The following is a 25,797-nucleotide window of genomic DNA, read 5'->3' on the forward strand; positions in this document are numbered from 1 at the left end:
TAACATTCATTTGAAAAAAAAACTGGTCACATGTAGCAGGAATATAAAAAGTAAACACGCTAGTAAAGCTAATAACGTAATTGTCAATGTTTATTATCCATACCGTTATCAGTTCTATCCTTGATAATTACCCACCATCATTGAATAAATATGTACATCGTAATTTCCAATATTAGTTCATTTAAACTACAATATATTCATAGTTGAAATAAAAGTGATATTTTCACGTTTGGGGGCGCTGATAGGCACCCCAAACGTAACCACACTGAACACGATTTCATAAAAGGATGGTTTGTCTAATTGCAGTATCCTAGGTCAATGTTGACGTTGTGTTCAATCTTTTTTATAAAACTCGGCTGAGGTTGTAGTGGTAATTTAAAATCGTGATTCCTGATTATTCTTGATCTTCTTTTTATGACATCAATATTTCCGGGCCTAATCCAAACAAAGTTAAAGCAGACAAACATTAATTGTAAACAAAAGGCTACCATGAAGAATTAAAACATGTAAACATTATTATTTTTTTATTCTTTCCTCGAAAAGTGTAATAGTAAAATAATTTGCATTTACCCTTTTTTTATTAAGACTCGTGTACAGAGCCTCGATTTGTACTGTGGTTTAATTAATTTTGGTCTAAACTATTTTAAACTGTGGTCTAATTATCTCTACTAATCTTACTTATTTCCTATAATCAATGACAAAATAAGAGTAAATAAAATTACCTCATAGTTCCATAGTTTATATTTAACCAGCTGTTAGTTAAAACAAATTATATTGCTCTAAAACAAATCGAAGATTACAAAGATTGCTTTAAAAAATAATTTGAACATCCTGGTATTTTACTATGTATCATTTAATTAATCTGTCATCCTCTTACAGAAGAATTGAACGTATCAATGATTTGCATTACACATAGTATAAATAAGTCAACCCTAAGTATGTCTTTACATTTTTATCCAAATGCTGAATTTGTGAAACAAAAGCTGAATGTTTACAGCTGTTATGTTAAGCAAATTATTTTATGCCAAAAGCTAGTTTAGAATGTTAGCGTCGGCTGCTAGACTTTTTCAAAATTAAAACTTTATTTCTAAAAAACTGGGGCCCTAAACTAAAATTATGGCTTCGACATTCCCTAGTTCTCAAAATTATCTTTCTTTCAACACAAAAATCACGAAAATCCGTCGAGTGGTTGATTCAGAATCGTGAAATAAAAAAACACTGTTTCGTTTTAATATTATAGATTATTGCCTGGTAAAACAATGCAATATTGTAATATTTAATATAACAACAGCACTTAATATTTAAAAAATATTATAAAAACAGTCAAAATGAGATGAATAACTTTTGTAATTTTCAAACATGATCGCAAGAGTGCGTTCAATGAAATGATACGTTACTAGTATAGTCTATCATACGAAATAAACTTAACTTAACAACACGTTAAAAAAAACTGAACTGAAGCGAAGTTGAAGGGTTGAAAGTCAGAGGAAAGCGCAATGGTTAAGTCTGGGGTTATTGCAGGGTGTAAATGGGCCGCAAACAGTGTTCACTGTACCACAGTGTCTCAGCCTAACACCTGATTTGTGCCGGTACAACGAGCTCATTCTTGCTGCGTCTTAGCTTTTCTGTGAAGATTTTTTGGGTAGCGTTCGATAAAAAGAGTTGGAAATATATTTGCATGACCTTTGATTTTTTCTGATATATGTTGTGTTAAAGTTTGTAAGGTACCTTTATGTGTTCTGTACATTCTTTTACTGTGTATTTTATGTATTAATAAATTATAACAAAGAATAATTATAATATGATAACATTGCGTTTTTAAACATTGAACTATTTCATCAAAACGATTATACGTGTTGTTTTGTTTTTATACAGCTTTGTCAGTCTGTAATAGTTTTGGAAACGACTTTTTTTCCAAATCAACACTTAATAAAAATAAGTTCATAGTTGATTAATAAGATCATTTTAAACTTCCAAATCTCAAATGCAATGAAAGCTATTGTAAAAACATGAGACACTCAAACAATAAATAAGAGAATAATCATAGATCCAAAGTGTCCAAAACTATTCGTCCAACATGTACACAACAATAAAACACCATAATTATCTACGCAACATTTAAATAAACTTCTTAATACATTACTATAAAGAATTTATAACATTGGACATTATCTAGATTTTCAACAAGAAGGCAAAGCTCACATACTTACTACCGTTGACTAAATAACATGAGACACGTGCCCACATCTTCAATCTTCTGTGGTAAAACCTCCTTTTTATCTGAATGTACGGATCAAATAAGATAAATATTAAGATAGTTAGTAAAAATCTAATTCTATTTACTATGGCTTTATATTCTTTACCTACGACAGTTTTAGTATCCATTTCAGTTTAGTTCTTAGAATTGAAAAGTTGCACTTAACAGTTGTTTACTTTCATAACAGCATAATTTCATTTCATATCAGCATAGTTTTTCTCATAACAACACGGGTAACGGACAAATGAGATTCAAGGATTGAGAGAAAAGAAGTAAAATTGTAATGCTTCGAATGTCAACTAATCAGCTGATCAGCTGATCAGTTGACAATTTTAATTGTTGATCCGTCTTGTTCCTGTTGATACTCGTGTATTCTTAACCTAAGTTTGTGGAAGTTAAAGAAAGGTAGATTAAACTGTTTTAAAAATGTTAGTTAGTGAAAGTGAAGTTGACGAGATGGAAATGAGAGAACAAACTGTTTATAATATTCTATAATATTCGATGCTGAGATCTAACTGTAAATTAACTGTTTCACTATAATCATTCAGTTGTCAAAAACAAAATGCAAAATTCTCCTAATTGTACCTGATACAGTATTTATGGTAAGAATGCTGCTAGCAAAACACATTCCCTGACGTATTTTTTTAACGAAGTTTTACAAACACGTAATTACAGGAAATCAGCTGATTATACAATAAATCGTTGCATCACTTTCATTGGCACTGACAATAAACGAAAACATAACCTCTCTAAGAAGTAATGAGTAGTGATTTTTAGTAATTAAAAACCAGATTGTTAGTAATTAAAAAACTGTCGTAGGTAAAGTAGTGTACGCAACTCGCGTTAATAGTCTTTACGACACTCGTAGAAGTTTTTAAGGCACTCGCCAAGAAAGACTAACTTATCTCAATCATTGCGTAAACTACTATAAATTGGTTTTAGAAAAGTGTGTAGGGATTGTCGGACTTAAGTTTCTAGGTGCTTCACAAACCAACAACAGAACGCGTCACGTCCTGTACGATACCTTGCTGGTTTACGGTCGAACAGGAAACTTTGTAAATTAGAAATAAGTTCTAGCAAAAGTAGTGTGTAGTGCAAAACAAATACGTGTCATTGTTGTTGTTACATTTACCATTGAGATCAATTAAGCCACTCTGTGGATTTTTTCACGATACAATTTAGAGATAAGAATTAATTTAAAAACATCTATGGTAATCATATTTGCACAGAAGCCGTTGGTTAATATATTAGTGATGTTATAAAAATGTATTATTCAGTTCAGTTTGTGAACCTTAGGAATGTAATGCTTTGCTATATAGAGACCAACTTATTTATTATTAAGTTACAGTATCTAGGTGGAAATTTTTAGGACAATAAAAAGGCTGCATGATGTTAAAAAATGATACCATACCTGACCTATATTCATCCCTCTATAAGGCCTTATCGAGGTATTTACTTGGAAATCTTCATTATACACCATTATTTATTTCAACTATAACTTAACAGATGCTAATTGAAGCCATGTATTAGAAGTATTAGACGATTTGTCTCATATAATTAAGATGAATATTTTTAAAAATTAATTAAACTTTTAATCAATAAATTATACTTTTTATTGCTTAACGTAATTTTTTTATATAACTTACTCCATTGTTTTATTTAATATGTTTGTAGATTTCTTCTCTTAATCTAATTTCACATTTATTATCTTAAAAACAACATATGAAAGTCAAGGGCTAAATTAGAACACCATATAAAACAAAAATAAAATGACAATACAGCTACGTTGTTGGTGTTTATTTAAAGGTCCACACCAAGTAACAGGGTCACACGTTTTGTCTGACGGGTCATTTGACTTTATGGTCATACGTTTCAGACTGAATATATGAATGTAAATTCAGCGAGGGGACAATAATTTGCAAATACAATTCATGTTTAAATCATCCTTATTAATAACGTATAATGTTTCAGAACAATTTTATCAATTAAAACTAAAAAAATGCATTCATGCCGAATGCATTTACTATGCGTATCCCCTTAGAGCATTTAGGGTACTATAGGGTTTAGGGTATTAGTTTTGTCTTGGGTATTATACCTACCACACCTATATTGGTAAAATAAAACCCTTATAATTGTGGTCGGTATAGTTCGAAAGTACCGCATTAAGTTATTAAATATTCCATATGTGAAATGTGTATTTCATCTGTTGTCTAATGTTTGATATTAGTGATCTCATTGCTAAATAATGCTGTTAACACCTAGTTTAGGCTGTGGTATATAAATCGAATACATATAAGCATACCCAACCTTTGAATCCAGGTCTTCCTTAAACCTTGTAACATCAACCTATGTAACATCAAAGTAACTATTTAGCATTATCTCCAATTCTTGATATAACAACTGGAGTAACAACATTTTGAGGTACCAACAAGTTCTTGATAGCATTTTGACCGACCCGTTAGATGAGTTTTGTTACCTGATCAACGTCTAGGGTGCCAACCGTACTGACATATAGCTAAGTAGAGGAGTAGCTATAGTTTTCAACTAGTAATGAAAAGGTAGCCGAATTAATTCTTATAGTAGTTAGTTCTTCTTAGTAGAGTCAATGCTATATGGTGTTTTATTTGGAGTGGTGTATGGAGTTTGTGTACAAACCAACAGTTTTAAATAATAATGTTTCCCCTCATATTAAACTAGTTGATCTGCCCGTACTTCGCTACAAAGGTTGGATAGTACCAAGACCGAGGTTTGGACCGTTCCCTTATGTAAAAACTTAAAACGTTCAACTGGCGAGGAAAATAAATTCCAAATAAAAGACCTTGGTTATTTAAAGCCGTTAAAAGGAATGTTCAAATAAAAATTCGGCCCAGTCCAAATGTCTTAAATCTACATTACTTAAAGTTTCAACACTTTTTAAGAGTTACTTTTATCGTCTCCTAAATAGCCTAATCCAGGCAAAGTTTTCACAGGTTACCCGACTCACTTAAGAGATGAGATGTTTAATAATTCAGCCTCTCTACTGATCCAATTGGACTCGTGAAGCTTAAGACTACTTCTCCTTTTACACTGTATAAAGTGTTACACACTTGCGATTATATAATATTTAATTAAATTTAACTGGACGTACGCTGCTTTAGAGTTTTCATTAACGATGGGTTAATTTGATTTTGAGGTATTATTCAATGGATATAGTATATTTAGTAATATATTTATAAGCTTTGTGTAAACAAAGATGAAGTATTCAGCTTCATAAACATTCAAAGTGATTATAGCTTCGACGTATATATTGTTGTGTATAAGTTTTTATGCTAGTGCACACATCGAGACCGTAAAATAGGTTTAAATTCTAGATTTTACTTCTCTTTTTTTCTCGATTAGAAAAAAAAACTTATCTTCTAGCAAGCATGTTTCAGAGGACTTTTTAAAATTAAAATTACTATTAAGACGATTTGCTGGTTTTATCCTCCAGAAATTAATTTCTTACCTGTTTATTTTTTTGACCATGGCGTTTGTTTTAAAATAAAAAAGTTATAATAATCCTTAGAAGAATAATCTGGTAACTTATGCAATGTAAATAAATTCAATACAGATTAAAAAACTAAATACAAACTGGCACTTGAAAGGAAGATTTATTTCCATTCTTTTTTCAATACAACCTCTTGGTGTGAATTCATAATTAATATCCCTGTACATAAAAGACCTGACACCACTGGTGGTTCTGCTTCGTGATCATATGTAGAGCTCGCATATATGAATACAGAATGCCCTGATTGCTGTGAGGTCACTTACATGTTTGCAATGAATATGTAACCTGTAGTAATAAGAGGATTTCTAAATTCAACCAACAGTTAATATAATAATGTTTAGCCTTATATTAAACTAGTTGCTCTGCCCGTGCTTCGCTACGGGGTGAGATAACAGGAGAGTATAATTAGGTAAACATAACTACTATAAGAAACAGTTACAAAACATTTACCAAAGATAATAGAAACAAAGCTCAATCATACTTATAGTAAAACATAAAGTAGAATGTAAAATGTTACTACATACCAGAATTTTAGGGTGATTCAAGATACAACCAAACAAGGGGTGTTGTTAGTATTCTTCTTTCCATTTGAAATTTTTGAGTTTCCCCCAAAATCCCCCATTTTGGGGATGTTCACCAAGTTGCGGTTATGCCCAAAAAGTACTTCATAACATGCCATAAAGGTGTGCCGAGTTTAGGTTTTCTAGTATGGGCCGTTAAAAAAATAACAGGGGGTCTCCACACTTTTTACTAACTCTGTATAATTCCAAAAATGTTCTTACAATGGTTGAATTTGTTTACTTTTAAACCACTTGAGTAACAATATAATTACTTCTTCAAAACATAAAAAATCTGTTGCAACACGGATCATTGTAATAAATAAATAACATCACAAAACGATGGGAGTTGTTAATTCAAAAGGTCAACACTAAGCAACACGGTCACACGTTTGCCTGGCTGGTCATTTCACTTTATAGTCATATGTTTCTGGCTGCATATATGAATGTTAATTCAGCGAGGGGACACTTGTGGATCATTTGTAATTGTAATGTATGCGTTGTAATGAAATATCTTCTACTCGATTCCTGGTAAATATTTAGTATGTTTTGATACTGAACCATTGCTACAAAATATCTAATCTTATTTTAAACTACCTTGGATTTAAGAGAAACAAATGGATTGAATGCAAAATAGAAATTGCAACTAATTGTTATCAATATCATGCAATTTCAAAAAAGCTTACCACCCTACGTGACCAAAAACGTTTTTTGAAATTCTTACTTAATAAAGGTTTACTATTATTTAGATTTCTGTACATTCATATTAGTAAATCTAAATGACTTAGGCCCTAAGGTTATTGTAAAAGTAGAACTTGAAGACGACTCAATAAGTGTAAGTAAAAGCCAAAAGACATCTAAATAAAGAAAGAGAGGTCTCAAGATACCAACTACTCTCTATCATGTCCAATGTTGGAGTCGTTCTATCTGTAGTAGACTCTTATATAAAGTACTGCATTACTTTAGTTATCTTGAGAAGTTTTTGCCTAACATAATAGATCCTATACTTTCAAGTGTACCAAGTTCTATGCATTTACAACAGAACATTTGTTTGTAGAGTAAAATATCCCAAAATCGAACATAAACGGAGAACTAAGTCAAAAATGGGAGCCGTTCAAATATTCAAGATTGTAAATAAAATAAATCTTTGAACAACATGAATATTGACTGAGGTTTTAGCTTGAATTTGGGGCATCGTGTTTTATTAACAAGATTTTCTACTGACTACTAGCAGGCCGCCCTCATTAGGAAGTAGTGTGTTACTAATTAACGTTTTCTTATGACCAGTAATTTTGTTCCATGTTTTGTAACAATATCTTTATTAGCTTTTTATATATTTATTAGCCAACGGATTTACGCCAATTTAACAGCTTGATTACAAGTTTTTGTGAATTGCTCATCTATATCTATACTTATTTAATTACTTATTTAATACGCAAGCGGGATTTTTGTGACAATTACTCCTCCAAAACAGAACCGATTGACATGTTTTTGGTGTCATTGGAAAGAGCGTAACGTGAAGTTGTGCAGGAAACTTTCTTTTTTGGGAAATAATTTGAGAGTGAGGCCCTGGGCCCTTTAATGTTTCGTATTTTTTTTTTTTTAGAGGTTGGCAGCCTTTTCTCCATAAGGTTAACATGGGAAACAAACATAGAAACATAGTTATGAAACTCCAGCTGAAGTCAGAAATTAAAAGTGAGAAGAACAACATATGTTAATTAACAGTCAATGTGTAAATTATCTAGAAGATAAACATGGACAACTTAATGCGGCTGTATGGGGGAAATTTTTTTTGGAAAACACTAAAAACGAGATCAGCTTTTAAAAATTGATAAGATACAGTATTTACAAAAAAAGTTGATTACTTTAACCTTTTATGAACATCGTGAGTATTTCCATTAGCTAAATAATCATTGAGTAATTTGAGTTGACTCTTTTAAATTCATCGGAAATAATGACTGTCATTTGTTTTCAAGCTGTAATACTTTGCAATTGCTCGATTTCGAGCAACATGTACACTAGTTGTGAATAAATAGCATATAGATTATAATAATGAGAGGAATATCAAAAGTAATTATAATAAGAATACAGTACATGCGAATACTTGCACAATGAAAGGGCTAAGAGTAACGAGATATAAAAAGTACATAGTTGAATCAATAATGAAAAACAATAACGATGATAAATATTTTTATGAAAACAATGAATAATATTAATAACAGTTCAATTATAAATATTTGAAGTGAATAACCATGGAAACAAGTAAATACAAAGATAAAACGTAACCATCCCAGAAATTTTTCCTCTTCTGTATACTGTAAAAATAGATGTCATACTTTCCTGTAGTTGAAACCTGTCTGGAGCTAAAATAAAATATGTCAATTGAATGGCAATTTTTATAGGAAAACTAACGGGGTAGGCTATGCAGTTGACAACATTATGACCACATATATAAGTTCGGTAAGTTTGGATAAACTTCACAACTCCGATTGGATCAGTAGAGACCTTGAATTATTAAACATCTAATCTCTTAAGTGAGTCGATCTCGGGTCTAGACTACTTGGGATGATATGAAAAAACTCTGAAAAGCTAGGTAATCTTAAGAATACAATCATAGATAGTCTATGATAATATAACGTACACTCGTTTAAAATGTACAATTGAATTCAACTATAAACGTTAACGCATTTTCAGATATTTTGTACTGAAGACGTAGTCTTTAAGAGTCCAAGGCAGAACAGAGCGACTCCAACATTGGACGTGATAGAGAAAAGTTGGTGTCTTGAGACCTCTTCTTCTGTTTAGATATCTTTTGCCTTTTACTTACACTCATTGAGACACCCTGGAGTGTTATTTTTCTAGTTTCCTTTAGTTAGCTAAAACTTTTCATACAAAGTAGATGGTGGTAAAACAGCTGTTAAAATAATATAAGTATCCTATTAATTAAGATTTCTGAAAAGTTTTGCTTCGTTTGAAACACAATAAATTCACGAAAAGAACTTATGAATGTCATAAAATGCAATTTATTCAGATCCATTTAACTGTAATGTTAGTCTATGTGATTCAGCTTAATTTGACTTTTAAATTATATAACCGATCATTTAGTTCTTGTAATGATACAGTTACGAAACAAATTGAATGTCAATTAGCGATTTAGTATGCTACATATTTTATAAAAACTCATCAATTACATTTACAACTAATTAATTCAAGAGTTGATCCTTCTCAGAATTAACATGTATTTCATAATTACACGAAGATAAGTATGCAATTTACTTTATAAGTCTTAGTAAAACGTTCAGTCTAAAAAAAGAGCACCTTTAATACACATATCAATGTTTAAAATTGCATCTTGATTAAAATAATTTGAAACCATAGGTTTTAAAGCTTTCTAAGGTGATTGAAGCGGTAGAAGCGTGGAATTATTTATTTAACTGCTCTCGCCCCAAAGGAACTGGAAACTTCTTAATGAATTAGATCTTTTATGTAAGTGATATCGCGTCATCAGTTTTAAATCTGGAAAATGTTTACAAGACTAATATAAATGAAGACAGATAAAGTTATAAACGTATCTTAAAGCTCAGTGTGAACTTAAGTGATTTTAAAACTATAACCCTAATAAATATCTTCCTTTTATATGAATAATGACTTCTTATAAATTTAATTAAAATAATACGCTAAAATTTCTTTTAATCCCATAATTTTTCTTCTTTTAGTTGTGTAACAGCAATTTAGTAATAAAAAATGTAAAATATTTGTAAACTAGTTTGATATTTTGTTTACTAGATGAGTTTTGATATCATATTTCATCTTTTGATTTTAATATAGATTATTTTATTATTACTTCACAACCAAATAAATTTCAGGGCTTTCAACTAAATTCGTTTAGTATTATCAAGACAGTAATTAAAAGAATCAAAACATATAATTTTTTTATAGAATAGGTAAAATTTTCGCTCATATGTAAAGAAACTACTCACTAAACACTCACAAATATATATACCTAAATTAATTTTCTGTCCATACTTTCTATTGATTTGAAACTTATGAATTTCTTTCAGCTCCTTCACAGATCATCCCATCCTTATTTGAAACTAATGCCCGAAGTTATTTTGTAGTTCTTCTTTACACAACACACAAACATGTGTTTTAGACCTTATTTCTAATTTACAAAGTTTCCTGTTCGACCGTAAACCAGCAAAGTACCGTACTGTACGTGACCCGTTCTGATACTTGTTTGTGGAGCTCAGACAAACTTGAGTACTCTGCTGTACTGTTCTGACAGTCTACTTTTAGATTCAAATAATAAAATGTTGCAAATCAAATCACGCGATGAGGGTTTATCTAAAAATTTTCATTCTTTTTCTTACGTCTAAATTTGATTTAGTAAGGGTTGGGTATAATGGTTGCAATCGTTTCTTAAACTCAATTCCTCGCTTTGCAGATAGAGGTAGACTGTTGGAGAGGTATTACTAAAATATGGTGGTCTCAAGAGTAATTATACTCTAATTCCAAAAAATGATTGTTTATTCAAGGCAGCAGAAGTATATAAACAAATTTTATTATGTTTATTTAGGGATTTTGTACTAACTGATTCTAGGCCAAAGTGACATTTAACTACATAGAACACAACATATACAAACATAGACACATTACATACTCATAACTTTGTTTCTTCCATTAGCTTAGGACAAAAACCACACAATACACTATATACAACTTTGTTTGCTAGCACTATTACAACACTCTAAAACACACACCAATCCGACAAGGCCACAATTCACAAATACTTATTTTTTGGGGTAGAATAGGAGAAAGAAAGCGTTTTTACAATTTTATTTATTCTGCTTATGAAAAATATGCATTTTTAGTGCGAGGTTATGTTCAACCAACAATCACGACACGAGCAACTCTTTTTTCTTTTAGGCTAAAATACACTCTCACTCACTCCACTACCACTACCACACAACATAAACTCACAAATCCAAAGACAACGAAAGATTGCTATCATCAATCTAGATAGAATGCCGTTGGTTATAGGAGTTTCCTTCCTACTTCTTATGGTCTAATGTTATTGTTATTTTTTATTGTCACACTTCCTTTTAATGTTTTTTGAATTAAGTCTTGCTGCCAAAATACTCTTGTTGTAAATAAGTGCCTACCACATACCGCCTTAGAACTAGTATCATTTTTTTTACTTAGAAAAGACTTTAGAAAAATACTGTAAACTTTGTCTGACATTTTTATTTTCTATTAGTCCTCGCCGACAAGTTTGGTAAACTTGGCGAGGCCATGAATGTAATATATTGAATAAATATATTTGAATTTGAGTTTGAATTTGAACTCAAAGATTTTGTTAAATTTAAAACCCACGTACAACAATGTATATTTCCAACAACCTCAGTTGTTGGTGATCCTCAGAACTCCCGCTAAACCACAACCATTGCTCTTTGGTTAGTTACCACCCAGCCATCACTCCTTGCCTTCTCCACTACCTCTGGGGTTTGTGTACGTTATAAATGGCTTAAAGAGAAAATAATTCGTATTTTAAATAATAACAATTATACTTACCATTATCTTCGTAACATTTTATTCCGGTCTTATATTTGTTATGTGTATATGCAGTATGTAATACCAGCGTATCCAAATGTAATCGCATATATTTCTTTTTGATTTCCCAGTTTAATGATAGTTTTTTTTAAACAGGACACATTTATTCATAGTAGTAATATTAGCTACACTAAAGAAAATATACTTTTATACCAAAAATAGACGACCATGAACAAGGCAGGTAACGTAAACAAAAATTGTGTATTAATACAAATAAAACAATTAATTGTCAATTAATATTTAACTACAATGTAATTTAAACCAAAATATACATGCATTATGAACTTTATATAGCATGTCACCGTCAGTAACACTAAGCAAAAGTTTATTTCTTAATTTGAAATCTAATAAATGACTAGATTTCTAGAACAGATAGAAAAATTCTTTACATATTCTAAGTTTTAGTAATATCAAACATAAATAACCAGCTGTTAGCACTCCAAGCAAAGGGTATTTTTGATTGATATACTGCTGCTGCTTTGTTTATCATTTTAATTTATTAATTTTTTTCTAAGCCAATACATAGTTTTTAGGAAGTGTTTATAATCTGGAAAATACGTATTTATTTAAATTGTATATATTATATAATGATTTTATTTTCTTTTTTTCTTACCTGAAATCCCATCATACGTCCACCACTCCTCCCAACTGACTCCAGAAGTTACTGAAATCAAACACTATGTTAACACTGTTTAATGTTATCAATACAGTAAGTAGTATCTAGTTTATCATATGTTTATATAACTACCTAAGGAGACTATACAAGGTGTATATAAAGTCCCGCACGGGCTTAATATTTTCTTAACGACAACCGATAAATTAATAAGATTTGGTACATCAACACTACACTTAAAAATCTACTTTTTTTTAAGGAACTATCGATTTTCTGTTATATCATGGGAACGTCCCGCAAATAGTCAGAAGGAAGTCTGAAATAGGAGCATAGGTTCATTTGTACATTGAATTAAAGGTATCTAATAGCAGGAAACAATGTCGCAAATTTTAACTCAAACGGACAACCTAGTAAAAAAATGACAGCCATTAAAAGATTTCTTGTTTCTGCCATTTTGAATCTTTGAACGGCTACCATTTTTTACTCAGATGTTCTTTTGGGCTCAAATTCGTGGCATTGTAGTCTACCAAAAAATACCTTTAAATTGAAGTTGCATATCGACCTATGCTTACTTTAAAGATTTTCTTCCGATTCCTAGCGGCTGCCCCCCCTGAGGAGGTCCCGTATAATCATAGCAAATTCAATGAATCTTTGAACCGCTGTCATTTTTGACTCGGTAGTTCGTTTGAGTTTAAATTTGCGGCATTTTATTCTGTTGTTAAGGCCTTTAATTCGATGTAAAAATCAACCTATGCTCCTTTTTAAGATTTAATTTTGACTAGAAGTATGTACACATTTATACACCTGATCAGTGAGTGAGTTACACATCGGGATTAATAGTTTTATAGACAGATATTTATGAGATTAAAATGGAATTAAATTGAATACATATCGATTTGAATATTGGACGGTCAATACATTTGTCAAGCTACATCTGTCCTTTGTCGGAGAGACTTTGGGCATAAACATTGCAGCAAGCGGCACGCCAAGCCTGTAAACTCGCCCTGCGGTGTATAAATATTGTAAGGGGGACAATTTACCCCACTCCACATACCCCCCCCCCCCAACCGCCCACACAACCCCTGACATGTGACCGCGCTTCGTTTGTAAATACCATTCTGATAAAACTGATTGGGTTTCATTCCACCTCTAAAATGATACCGGGTTTTCCATTTCATTGAAACAATTTTACCCGTGTTTTTAGTTGATTAAAACTGTTGTATTGTTTATAAACTATTTTTCCTGTTCAACGGTTTTAGTTTCAATGCTTATATTTGATCGCATTGTATCAGGTGATAATTTTAATTGTGTAACCATAAACTTGTGTATCAGGCCTAAACACCACGTCTATCTCTAATATTATGTTGATAATGAGTGTTATTTGGGGCATGTAAGTGGAAGATTGTTATGTTGTACGTCTTAAATAATTATAAACATTCCTTCAAAAGTTAGAATATGAAATTAATAATAAAGATTTTGTTAACTCTACATTTAAGTAAAAATTGCGTACAATTGATAAGAAAACTTACTCAGCTGTAGTTACGCGTTTGAACCTTTTGCAGGAAAAATATGTTTTCTAAAAAATGAGGAAGTGGTACGTTTTGGGTTCCGTGTTACGTCGGACTTTATTTATTTATAGAACGACCGTGTGTATTATTCTATTTACGAGTCCTGGATATCACCAAACAATTCTTTTTTCCTACGACGCTAGGCACGAGCCCGCGATTGTGTTTCACATTACTTCAGACTATACCTAGGGATTGCGACATTATCACTTAGATACAATCCATTGGTAACCTGGCGGGATTTGAACCCGGGACCTCAGGGACCGAAGAACCGCACTTAACATCTACACCAGCTTGCTCCCTCCCCCACCAAACAATATTAAAGTTGAGTACACAAAGTATCATCAATATATCTTTGTGGTAAATTAGTCAATCTTTGAGAAATTAGTCCGTATAAAATTTGGCAAATGTTTGATATAGAACGATACTAAAATTAATTTTACTATGATAACAATCTTTGGTATGTGTTGTAGTAGTAAACTACCGCAAGCATTATTCAGGCCATGATGGATTTAAATATTAAAACTTATTCGACTATGGAGTATATACTATTAAAGTTTTCTGTATCGTTGCGAATTAGTGGCTAATGCTGACTGATTTAAAATTCAAATTACAGCCTATTCTTATTCTATAGGGAATATTATCCAATGGTAAAAAATGTCTGATAAAATTTAATTTAAAAGTGACCTTGCTCTACTAAAAAATTTAGGTTAACTACTCATCCTTTAAATTTGTTTACATGAATAATAATTTCTACTTTTAAAGTGTATGTCTTATTTAATTCAAAGTTTACCTTAATATTAATTTGTAATGCACTTTATTTTCTCACAAAAATTTACATTATCGTAAAAAGTAATGAGAACGATAACTAAGCCGTTGTGGGAAGACCCATCATGCATATACATACTTAACTCAAACCCGGTTAGGAACTCAGCCTATATGGAGTGATCACTTGAAGCCGCAGTGTTCCACAATAGACCGCATTGTTCATTGTTCTGCATTTAGTATTGTTTAGTGACTATCAAAGCAGGGATTTCGTGTTTAGCAGCAAATCATTATGTTCAACACCCTACCAGTTTCCATGGGTATTTTTATTGGATTAAATGGGGTTTTACTCAAGTACGCTATATTACTAAAACTAAAGGTTACAGTATGCAATTTTATAGTTTTTAGAAAATAGGAACACAAAATTATGTTAAATTATTATAGTAGAGATTTTGTTACACTGAAAGATTACAATTGTATACAATAATAGTTCACCAACAAGGTAAGATAAAATCAATTTAATTTTTTTTTTTTTTGTTTTTTTTTGGAAGAAATAATTTTCGTCTGTCTCTTAATTTTCAAAATTATGGAATACTACACATTCGTCGCCTGTTTATTTATTTATTTGCTAAATCAGCTGCTGCCCTTTTACACGTGTGTAACAAAATTAACTAGGTTATTTTAATTTAATTTTAATTTTTAAGAAGTTAAAGATATTTCCTCCTTTAACCCATGGGTTAAAACAATACAAATATTTGTCCACCAGTTTTGGATTTTGGAAAAAAACACAACAATTTTATACGTTGAATATTATAGTGTAACCAGTAGTAAAAAAGTAAAAATGCTGTTATGTGAAACATTTCAATGCTAAGAACCTAACTGAAACGGCTACTTAAAAAACGGACATAGGTAACGTATTTTTAGCTTTGACAACTAAAAACTGTTGGGGTTGGGGAGAATAACGTTAACAAAATGCTTATTGGATACTTATACTGATTGATTGATGTTCATAGTGATTGTATATAACAGTTACACAGCAAACGTTCTTAACCAAGCATCGGCGACAGCTGAGCTGGCGTGTTGCTTGTAATCTCTTAATGGAGATTGTAAGCAAATCATTGTAATAGGTAGAATAGAGTGTGTGTACTGACTAAAGTGGTATTGCATGTGGGAACACTAGATCGTATTTGTATCTTCTTGGTAACTCTGCTGGCGTAATGATTTGTTTGAAGTGAACATCAAAACATTACCATGTGTGGGTATTGTTCACTACATTACTGTATTCATATAAAAAAACAGCAGAGTTGAACTAATAGTAATTTGTAATATTGATATAATCTCATAAAAGTAAAACGAAATCCCATTTTTAAAGATAGTTTTGTTGGGTATAATGGACTCTAAACATTTTTACCCTTACCCCCATGAGAACGAATTGTCCATAAATATTTTGCAACCTTGTTAATAGCATTCCAGTAAACTCGATCCTGCGGTGTATAAATATTGTAGAGGTGGCGATATACCTAGTCTATCCTCATTCTACCCGTTATCCGTTCTATGTAACTAACATTTTCCTGACCTACGCTGACGTGTATTGCAAATTCATATTGACAAAATTGTTCGTCTTTTCCAGTTTATAAATGATTTAAAAGATCTGATCTTGGTGTGCCAACTCTATTATGGCCTTATTCAAAGATCGTACTTTTACATTGCAGGGTTATGCACTATACAAAACCAATTATTTAGTTTTGAGAGAACATAACATCCTGAACTGTCAAAGAAATCAAAATACATTATGTATATTACCTTTCATTCTTATCAATTATAATTTTTAATTTGATACTATAAAATATCAGATAGTTTGTGTAAAACTTTTAAGAAAAAAATATGGATGTGTAATTCTTATATTATTAAGTTTAGATATTAATTTAGCCTGCGATGTTTAAACAATGTTACTGGTTCCTTTGTTTTGGACTTTATGACATGTAGAATAAATTACTAAAGGGATACCATTATAATAAATCAAAAATATACAAACACATCATAGAGCCTACGTACATAATAGGATTTCAATAACAAAATTATAATATTAATACATTTATTTAACCATTCTAAGTACCTGGCATTTATTTAATCATTCTACTTACTAAAACACACAATTATTATTTAGAAAGGTAAGATGTGTGTTAAAATATCAAACTCTAATCAAGAAATTCAAATACAAATCAATTGTTTTATTTCAAGTTTGTTATTGTTCAGTTCACTTGCTGTGCATTTGTAGTAATTTTTATGGAAATTCCTTATTGCTTTGGAAAAATTAAGTGTGTAAACTGAAATTAAATATGTTAAAGGTTGAAATTAACCCTTTAGTAGATTAGGGGTGGTTCAAAGTTTTGCACTAGGCTCTTTTCTAACGAATGAATGTGTATAATTTTGGCACTAGTTCCGGTGGTGATTCGGATTTCTTCAAACACAATGTCTTATATAGCTGTTTTCTTAAAAACCCTGATAAAATGCTTGATGGTATTGAGTCGAAGTTTTAATCTTCAATATTTCCCCATCCATACCTTTATTTATATAAAAAATAAAACACCCAATTAGAAACCTATTATACTGTGTATAACTGCACTCTTAGGTACTAATGGATGACAATTAATATAGTTTATACCTCTTTAAATCTCAAATCTTTGTTTGTTAACAAAAATGCATTAAAAAGCGTAGTATAAAACAGGAATGAAATGAAAATACACTACCTATAATTACCGTCCAGTAATGGGAGACACTGAATGTGGTGTATAAACTGTATGGTGTTCATAAAAACCAGAAACAGTTGTAAATCATGAAATCAATTGCGGTGGAGCCAATCATGTCAAACAAACAATCTGATACAGACTAACAATCAATGATCTCACAGAGGCAATTGTAATTGCTGTGGAGTCATCACCTTAGATTTCATTTGATGTAAAATCAAATTCAAGTTTAAGAAAAACAAGCAATCCATAACCCTAACCTGATTTTGTAACTTTAATTTTGATTGGACAAAACTGTTCATAAATATTATTGAATGAACAAACTATTTCAGAGCTCTTCTTTAAGGTGGCAGGTAATCTCTTCTTTTATTTATTAATTTACTGGAAAATATAATATTTATACGTAAGAAAATATTAATTGTTATAAACATTGTGTACCTTACACTTAATTCCTTTCCATTTATTATGTTCCAGCCTTAATGTTTTTGTAAGGAATAGTAAAGATAAATTGGCCATCGTATTACACTAAATATTTAACTTGTAAATGTTTATATTTTATAATACAATCATCGCCTATTCCCGGTGTGCGAAGTAAGCATTTCGTAAGGTCCTAAGTATGTAAAATGTTTTCAATGTTGAGACTCTGTTCCTGCACACAAGCATTGCTTTGCTAATGAGTTTCATATTATTATATGTAGTGTAAAATTTATGACACTGTTATATATTTCCTAAATAAAATTACACCACGTTTATAGTGTTTTGTTGGTCACACGAAGCTCTTATATATAAATAGAAGCAAGCCCGTTAAACCTTGTATTTAAATAAGGTTAAAGGTATCACCCCTATAAACAGTTGAAATTCATATTTGATAAATCTATATATATAAAAGGCAAAGCCCTCACTTACTGACTCACTCACTCATCACTAATTCTCTTACTTCCCATTTTCCTAGGAGGCTGAAATTTGGTACACTGATTCTTTAGGCATTAAATAGGAAAACTAAGCTGTTTTTATTCTGATCGGACTCTCGGGCTCCGCCCCAATGGCTCTGGAGTTTCCCATGTTAACCTTATGAGTACTCATATTTAAATGGAATTAATGAATCTTAACAGCTGTTTCAATTAAACAAGTTGGTTCTGTTCTATGATGTTCAATAGCATTAAAGTTACAAGGATTACCAACAAGGTGCAGCACTATTATTTTTTTTTTTTATTTATGACAACAGCTAATTTACAACCAAAAGGTGAGTGAGCGTAGTGAACGAACTTCAACCTGGAGGCCAGTTAGCGTAGCGAACGAGCTAACCTGAAGGCAAGTGAGCGCAGCGAACGAGCTCCAACCTAAAGATGAGTGAGCGTAGCGAACTTCAACCAGGACGTGATTGAGCCATGCGAACGAGCTCACTTATGAAGTGAAACGGGGCAAAGCCCGCGGGTACAGCTAGTACTCTTATATAGAGTGAACTACCAATATACTACAACTTAGGCTTTCGTCTAAAGAAGCTTAGTCATGTTATACGTTAGCTGAATAAGAAGTTGTTTACACTTTTTTATGCTGTAAAAACATATTTTCTAGTTGTTTAAAAATATGCATTAGTCAATTGTCATTTTTAACTACATATAATATTAATCCATGACAAAATGAATTTAGTAGTAACATTTGTTTTATAATGTTCATATAAACTACATTCTCCTATAATTCTTATGCCTTGTTTTTATTTCGACGACGCCAACTACGGTTACAGTGACCTGGTATAGCAGCAGGCTGTGTTTATCATGGACACTATACAAACAGTGCAAGTTACTACCTTACAACGACGCCTTTGTACACAATGGGGAATTGATACACTTAATTGATTGCGTAGCAGGCCGTGCATCAAGTTTGACGAGCTGTTCAGTGGATATATTGAAACAATACCTAAGCAATAACATTCAAGCTTTACTAATTATTCTGGCAAAAAGTGTGGAAAATTATAATACCTTTTATCATACCAGTTGCCGGAGTTTGTTTGTTGTGTATGGTTGAGACAATCATTCATACATCTTTTATTTTTAATGAAAGAACGAGTATAAATAGAGTGATTTATTTTTTTAATTGTATAATAAACCTTTTCAAAAAGAATTTCATAATACTCATATTAATATGTTTATCTTCATGAAGCTATCTTCTAAAACAAAAAAAAATTTAACGGTGAAAAAATTCTAAAATAATTTATAGTAATCATCAAATCCGCTCAAAAGCTTTATGAGCGGAAAATCTATTGCTTGGGTACAAAACAGCTTCAAAGCTTTATCGACCTTTTTCAATTAATATGTACATGAATATTGTCACACTATTTCCTGTCCCTATCATTTCATGGTTAGGCTAGATAAGTAATTCTTACAGCTTGATAAGCTTGTCATAAAATAACTATCAAATTCCATTAAGATGATATGTACCACTAAATATTTACTAACTGTCAGTTAATTGCACCTTAATTTGCATACCTTACACATAAAGTAAGTTTTCTCTCTGAATACAATGTACTTAAAATCCAGAAATAATTGTATATTATTATATTATAATATTGGTATTTTAAAGGTAGCTTTGATGGGATATTTGTACAACATAATACAATACACTACCAACAGTCGTGTCTTCCGACGGTTTCCTTTCTCATCCATCAGTTAAATTACCCCGTAAACCATAACAGCTGGGTGTGGTTTCTTATTGCCCTTGTCGAGCTGCATGGGAAATAATATATTCATTTGTTCGTTTGAAATAAAATATCTAATACTACCAGCAACTTAGTATATGCACAAAAAAACCTAAATGAAATTCGAGTGTGGGTTTTGCCTCTCTCAATGCTCCCCCGATTATTACTAAATCACTGTCGTACATTACCAAACATTTTATTTTTATACTTGTGTTTGTAACTGCAATTATTGTAAATTATGGTACACATAATCTTCATTACAAGTATAGTTTTATTTGCCAACATAGGATTGTTTAGCTATTGAGGTAGGCCTACTATCTAATTTCAGTCGGTTATGGGATTGAACTCATCAAAGACTACTTTGTCGTTCAAAATCTTGTTTATGCTCTTGTTAGGAAGTATAAAATATAAGTATATAGATAACCATGAGAGTGTTTATGATTTTTTAAGAGTTATGTGATTAATTGTTTTAAAGTTGTTGGTTTTAATGCGAGTTTTGTTTGTCAGAATGAAGTCATACTTGGTCGCAATTAAGAGAAGCGTTTACACTTATTATTATTATTTAAACTTGAACTCTGGGATAGTGATCGAATATGTTTAATAGGCTGCTATGAAACGTCTTGTCTATTTTATAGTATCAGTATTTTCCTCCACCACGTTCCCTAAAATATTATTAATGTTAAAACTTCAATCTATAAAAATAAAAATTAAATAGAAAATGTTTCATTAGATATACATTTAATAATATTTTGGTTGATAGTAGGTTTCAGAAATATTAATTGTATCAATATTGCTATTTAATGTTTTGATACATATTTCGAAAAACATTTAAATATATCTTCAATATATATATAAGATGCTTAAAAGCTATTTTTTTCTAAATAAGCAACACCCTAATTGTAACTGACGACCGTTGTTGTAAATATTTAGGCTATAACTTAATATATTTTGTTGGTTATAAAAAAAACGTTTATACAGTAAGCTTATATTACAGTAACTTGCTTCAGTAAAACCATCTATGTTAATTTTGTTGAAGAGTGGCCTCTGGCCTGTAGGCTGACACAAGCCATCAGTAAATAAGTTACACAGTGTCAACCATCATTTTCACTCGGTTTGCTATTTATTTGTTAAATAAGAGTATGTATAGGGTGAGTTATGTATGGTGTTTTATGACTGCATAGAAGAAATAACATGATCCGATGAAAATGCGCGTATCAGTAAAAGATGCTTTTACTAGGCCAAGTGGTCTTTCTTTACTTTGAATACTGTAAAGTAGACTTCCCTAATTATGAGGATCAGTTTCTTAAATCGTTACAGGTGAGAAATTGAGTTTTAAAAGCATTTGTTGTCGTTCACGTCGTTAATGTCATTAATAAGGAGCGCGAAATCATCTATCAATTTTCTACAAAACATTTAATTTATTATACGTTTTATTTTTGTAACTTATAAACGCAACCCACTTAAACGTGTTCAGTTACATTGTACTGCCGATGGGCCTTTGTGTTATATAATTCAACAGTTATAGTAAAATATAAATGGACGAGCTGCAAACTATTGGTTTGTGCAATCAGAATAGTAACACTACTTTTTATTAAACCCGCTCTATTGGTTTTATTTTAATTCAACATTTGTTCATTGGTTTAATGAATATGTATATACATAAAATGATAAACAAAACTAATCCACTAACCTAGTGTAGGAAATATGCCAATAAATATTATTTTTCATATATACAGAGCACATATGTCTTACAGTATCAATAAAAGTCGTGGATCGCAGCAAAAGTCATAAAAGGACATCATTTATGTCTCATATCTTGCTCGATGTGTATTTTATGTGTTCTTGTTTGGACCTTAAGAATAAGCACACCATTGCATACTTATCTTGGTCGTTAAAGAATAAAGATTTTTTGAATAACAATTCTATACCCAACTGTGTTTTCCCTATCCTAATTCCAATAAATGTGTTACCAATAAGCTAGTAATAGTATAATAGTAGCCTTGATCCAAGATGTTATACTAAAAATCAATTTTAAATTCCTTTCATTTGAGTCCCAATATTTGTGGAGGACTTTGCTTAAACTATAACATTTTTTTCCCATAAAATGAATTTGCCTCTAAAATGAAATAAAATCACGCAATGCACTTTGTTTATATTTGGTCTTATATGATTGATATATGCTAATTATTTCATCACTGATTATTCATATACTCAGGAACACCAAAGATGGCGTTGTACACTTAGTAACTGTCGTAAAGTCTCAAGGGAAGTATATCTCACCGAGATAATTGCTTCAGGGAATTTAAACTGACGTGTACAAATATCGTATTTGTATACTATTGACTATTGTCCGATTGTCTGATAGTTCAGTTGTAAAGTTTAGTAAGCCTAGGAGAGAACGTTAAGAATTAGGTGTAATAAAAATATAGTCCTATTTAAGGTAAAAAGTAACACATGTTGGTTTTAAATCATGAACACGTGTATGTGTAAATATGATTCAACTAGAGTAATAAGTAAACAAAATAGTTCATAGGTTTTTGCCACTGAAAATACAAAATTATCGATTACAAAAGACTTTTTGTTATTTTAAGGCCAGTACTGTAAATTGTAAAAACAAAAAAAATAGTTAATTTGTTTTTTTAATTTCCGTTTAATTTCTTTTTTAATTAATATACCCCATCCAAAAAATCTCAACAGAACTCTTGATTTAGTTCCAAAAATTTACAAGTAATGATTTTAAATAGGAACACTAGTGCATTTTGTAAGATTTTCTTAGAAACCACTTAATATCACTTAACTGCTAAAACTAGTTTGTAAATATATATAAATAAATAAATACTAATTTGGTGTATGTTCGTTAAAATTAAATTTCCTCTGATCATCACAATGAGCCATTGTTCTCTTTTCATCCCACCATACACACATTTAGCGGATTGTTAAAGGTGGTTTGAGTATTAAACATTGGCGTATAAAATGATGGCTTAGTTCATGTAACGGTTTCACTGTAACTAGACTTTTTTGCAATTATTTGGAAAGTGTCCAGAGCAATTACAGTGGCCTCTGTGAGATCATTGATTGTTAGTCTGTATCAGATTGTTTGTTTGACATGATTGCCTCCGCCACAATTGATTACATGATTTACAACTGTATCTGGTTTTTGTGGATTTTACGTCGTATGTATACTTAATAGTGTTTCGTTTTAATCCTTTGGCTGTTAAATTGACAGTTTTGAATTGATATTGAATGTAGGTATGATGTATTTGACTAGATGTATTCAAAAGCGATATAAATTTAATTATTGTAAACTATGGCATATGGGTAAACCCGAGAAATGTTTCAACAACATAATATTATACCCCATATTTAGCCGCAGGAATAACCATTTAATTGCTTTGCTTTTTGAATTGGTGACAACAAAATCAATATCAAAATTAATGCTATAAGTAATAAATGGCAGATTTAAAACCATTTATTAAATCGATTTAACGTGAAAACATTTAATGGGGCATTGATTCATAACGTTGAGATTTGTCACTCACAGTGAATCAGAAGGCACTAACACCTTTCACTGGAATTCCAAAAAAAGTTTAAATTTTATGATTCGTCATAAATGTTAAATTATTTTGCAATTCCAGTGAAAAGTGTGTTGCATGCCTTCTGCTTCATTGTGAGCGGCGATTCCAACGCTATGAGTCAATGCCCCATGAGGTGTTGTCACATTTAATCGATTTAGGAAATGCAGAGAACAAACCTGGAGATGTGGCACGTGGCAGTCACCACAAAACATGTAGTTGTTTGACTCGATACCGAAGGCTATTGCAAGGTACCAAACTCTCTCTAATATCTATCATTTCAGCCTCTGGATTGCTTATATAATCAAATAAATAGTAAAATCTTACCTTAGCAATCCTTATTATGGTTGTCCAATATTTATTTCAAACCCGTAGGTTCATCTTCAGTCGGAAGTTTAGGTAGACCAAATGTTTATTATAAAATCCACCCGATGGGTTTCATAATAAACATTTGGTCTACCTAAACTTCCGACTGAAGATCTCTCTAATACTTTTAACATAATGAGTTTTGAGAATGCACCTTAACTGGTTAGGAATTATCAATTGTTTAAATACTTTCGGTCATCCAAATTATATCATTATTAACCCAAAATTTTGCTAAAAACCTCTCAGGTCACATTTATATACAAATCCATAAACATACAAATCCATCTATGTATTCACATGGATGGATTTTTATTATGAATTGAAAAGGAACATTTACCCGAACCTAGATTTAAATTAGTGATAACCGTGGGTACCCTATGCAATTCTTCTAAAGTAAAAGATTTCAATTTCCACACAATATTTTTTAAGAATTCTAAGATATTTTATTATTTTTGTAATACTAAACAATATATTTTATTTTATTCACCAGGCTAAAATGTGTATTGCAGTAAACTGTTATGATCACAATAAAAACGATTCAAAGCAAGATCAAAGGTGGATGAGTTCGAAGCAATATCGTCAAGCACCTCAGGGCTTCCATTTGGGGAAACAGCTTTTAGTGAGCGGCGTTCGAGGGAATCCGAATCACCACATTATCGACTTACAAGTGTGCTGAGATTCTATAAACGCAATGTGATGGGTTGAAAGGCACTAGCCACATTTTTTACTGATTCACAATTTACTAAATATATTTATGTATTTATTTGTATCATTTAGAGTTTTTTTCTCTCAAGAAGTTACGTTATATCTAGTATTTTATCCTAAAGCTATTGTTGTTATAGTATATATCGTACCTAGGGCCGAAAATTATGTTTTGCCGGCTCTAGATAGTTTTTAAGTTCTCGACTTGGACTCGAACTTAAAACGATCGAGAGCTGCAAAACCATTTCGGTCAAAGGTACAAACGCTATTTTTCACCACACTATACCCTATTACCACTTTTCATCACAATAATAATGCGCACTGATAGTCGACACAACTACAACTTTAAGGTTATGTGATGAAATAATTTGATTTATCAGCAAAAATAAATAGTTGCTAGGCAGCGGTGTCAATAATACAATTCTATTGCAATGCTATGGATACTGATTGGGTATTTACAAGACATCCCATCTATATAAATCAGCTGTCGCCAATTTTTTACTAAAAAAGATGTAGTTGTGTGAGCCAGTCACAGTTTGCGCTAGTGTCTAAAACTCTAATTTGTACCTTATTTTCGTTACTGACATAGTTGCTGGGTCACAACAGTTGCTATTGATCATAAAAAGTCATTCCATCAAGACTTGGTAAAAACCATCATGTAATCGGCAGAAATTAGTAATTTAGATCAGCGCAATCTGTAGGTGGCTCACATCAACTAAGACAAATTTTATTAAAAACCTGGCTACAACTTTAACATAGGGATGGAATGTCTAGTATTTAATATGCATTCATGTTTTTACAAAGTAAGCGGTCAGCTGATTT

The 25,797-nt window shown here is 31.2% G+C and overlaps 1 protein-coding gene across 1 annotated transcript in view; it reads right to left on the reverse strand.

Annotated features, from left to right (window-relative positions):
• LOC128988740 (carbonic anhydrase-related protein 10-like) overlaps nucleotides 1-25,797 on the reverse strand; it is a 104,164-nt gene that overhangs the window by 14,006 nt on the left and 64,361 nt on the right. Inside the window, exon 3 of the mRNA XM_054410338.1 lies at nucleotides 12,564-12,614. Coding sequence (XP_054266313.1) covers nucleotides 12,564-12,614 — 51 coding nt within the window. The remainder of the gene's footprint in view (nucleotides 1-12,563; nucleotides 12,615-25,797) is intronic.

This window comes from Macrosteles quadrilineatus, unplaced genomic scaffold, assembly GCF_028750875.1.
Source record: "Macrosteles quadrilineatus isolate MER2022 unplaced genomic scaffold, UCM_ALF_1.0 Scaffold_3__2_contigs__length_128488019, whole genome shotgun sequence".
Taxonomy (NCBI): Eukaryota; Metazoa; Arthropoda; class Insecta; order Hemiptera; family Cicadellidae; genus Macrosteles; species Macrosteles quadrilineatus.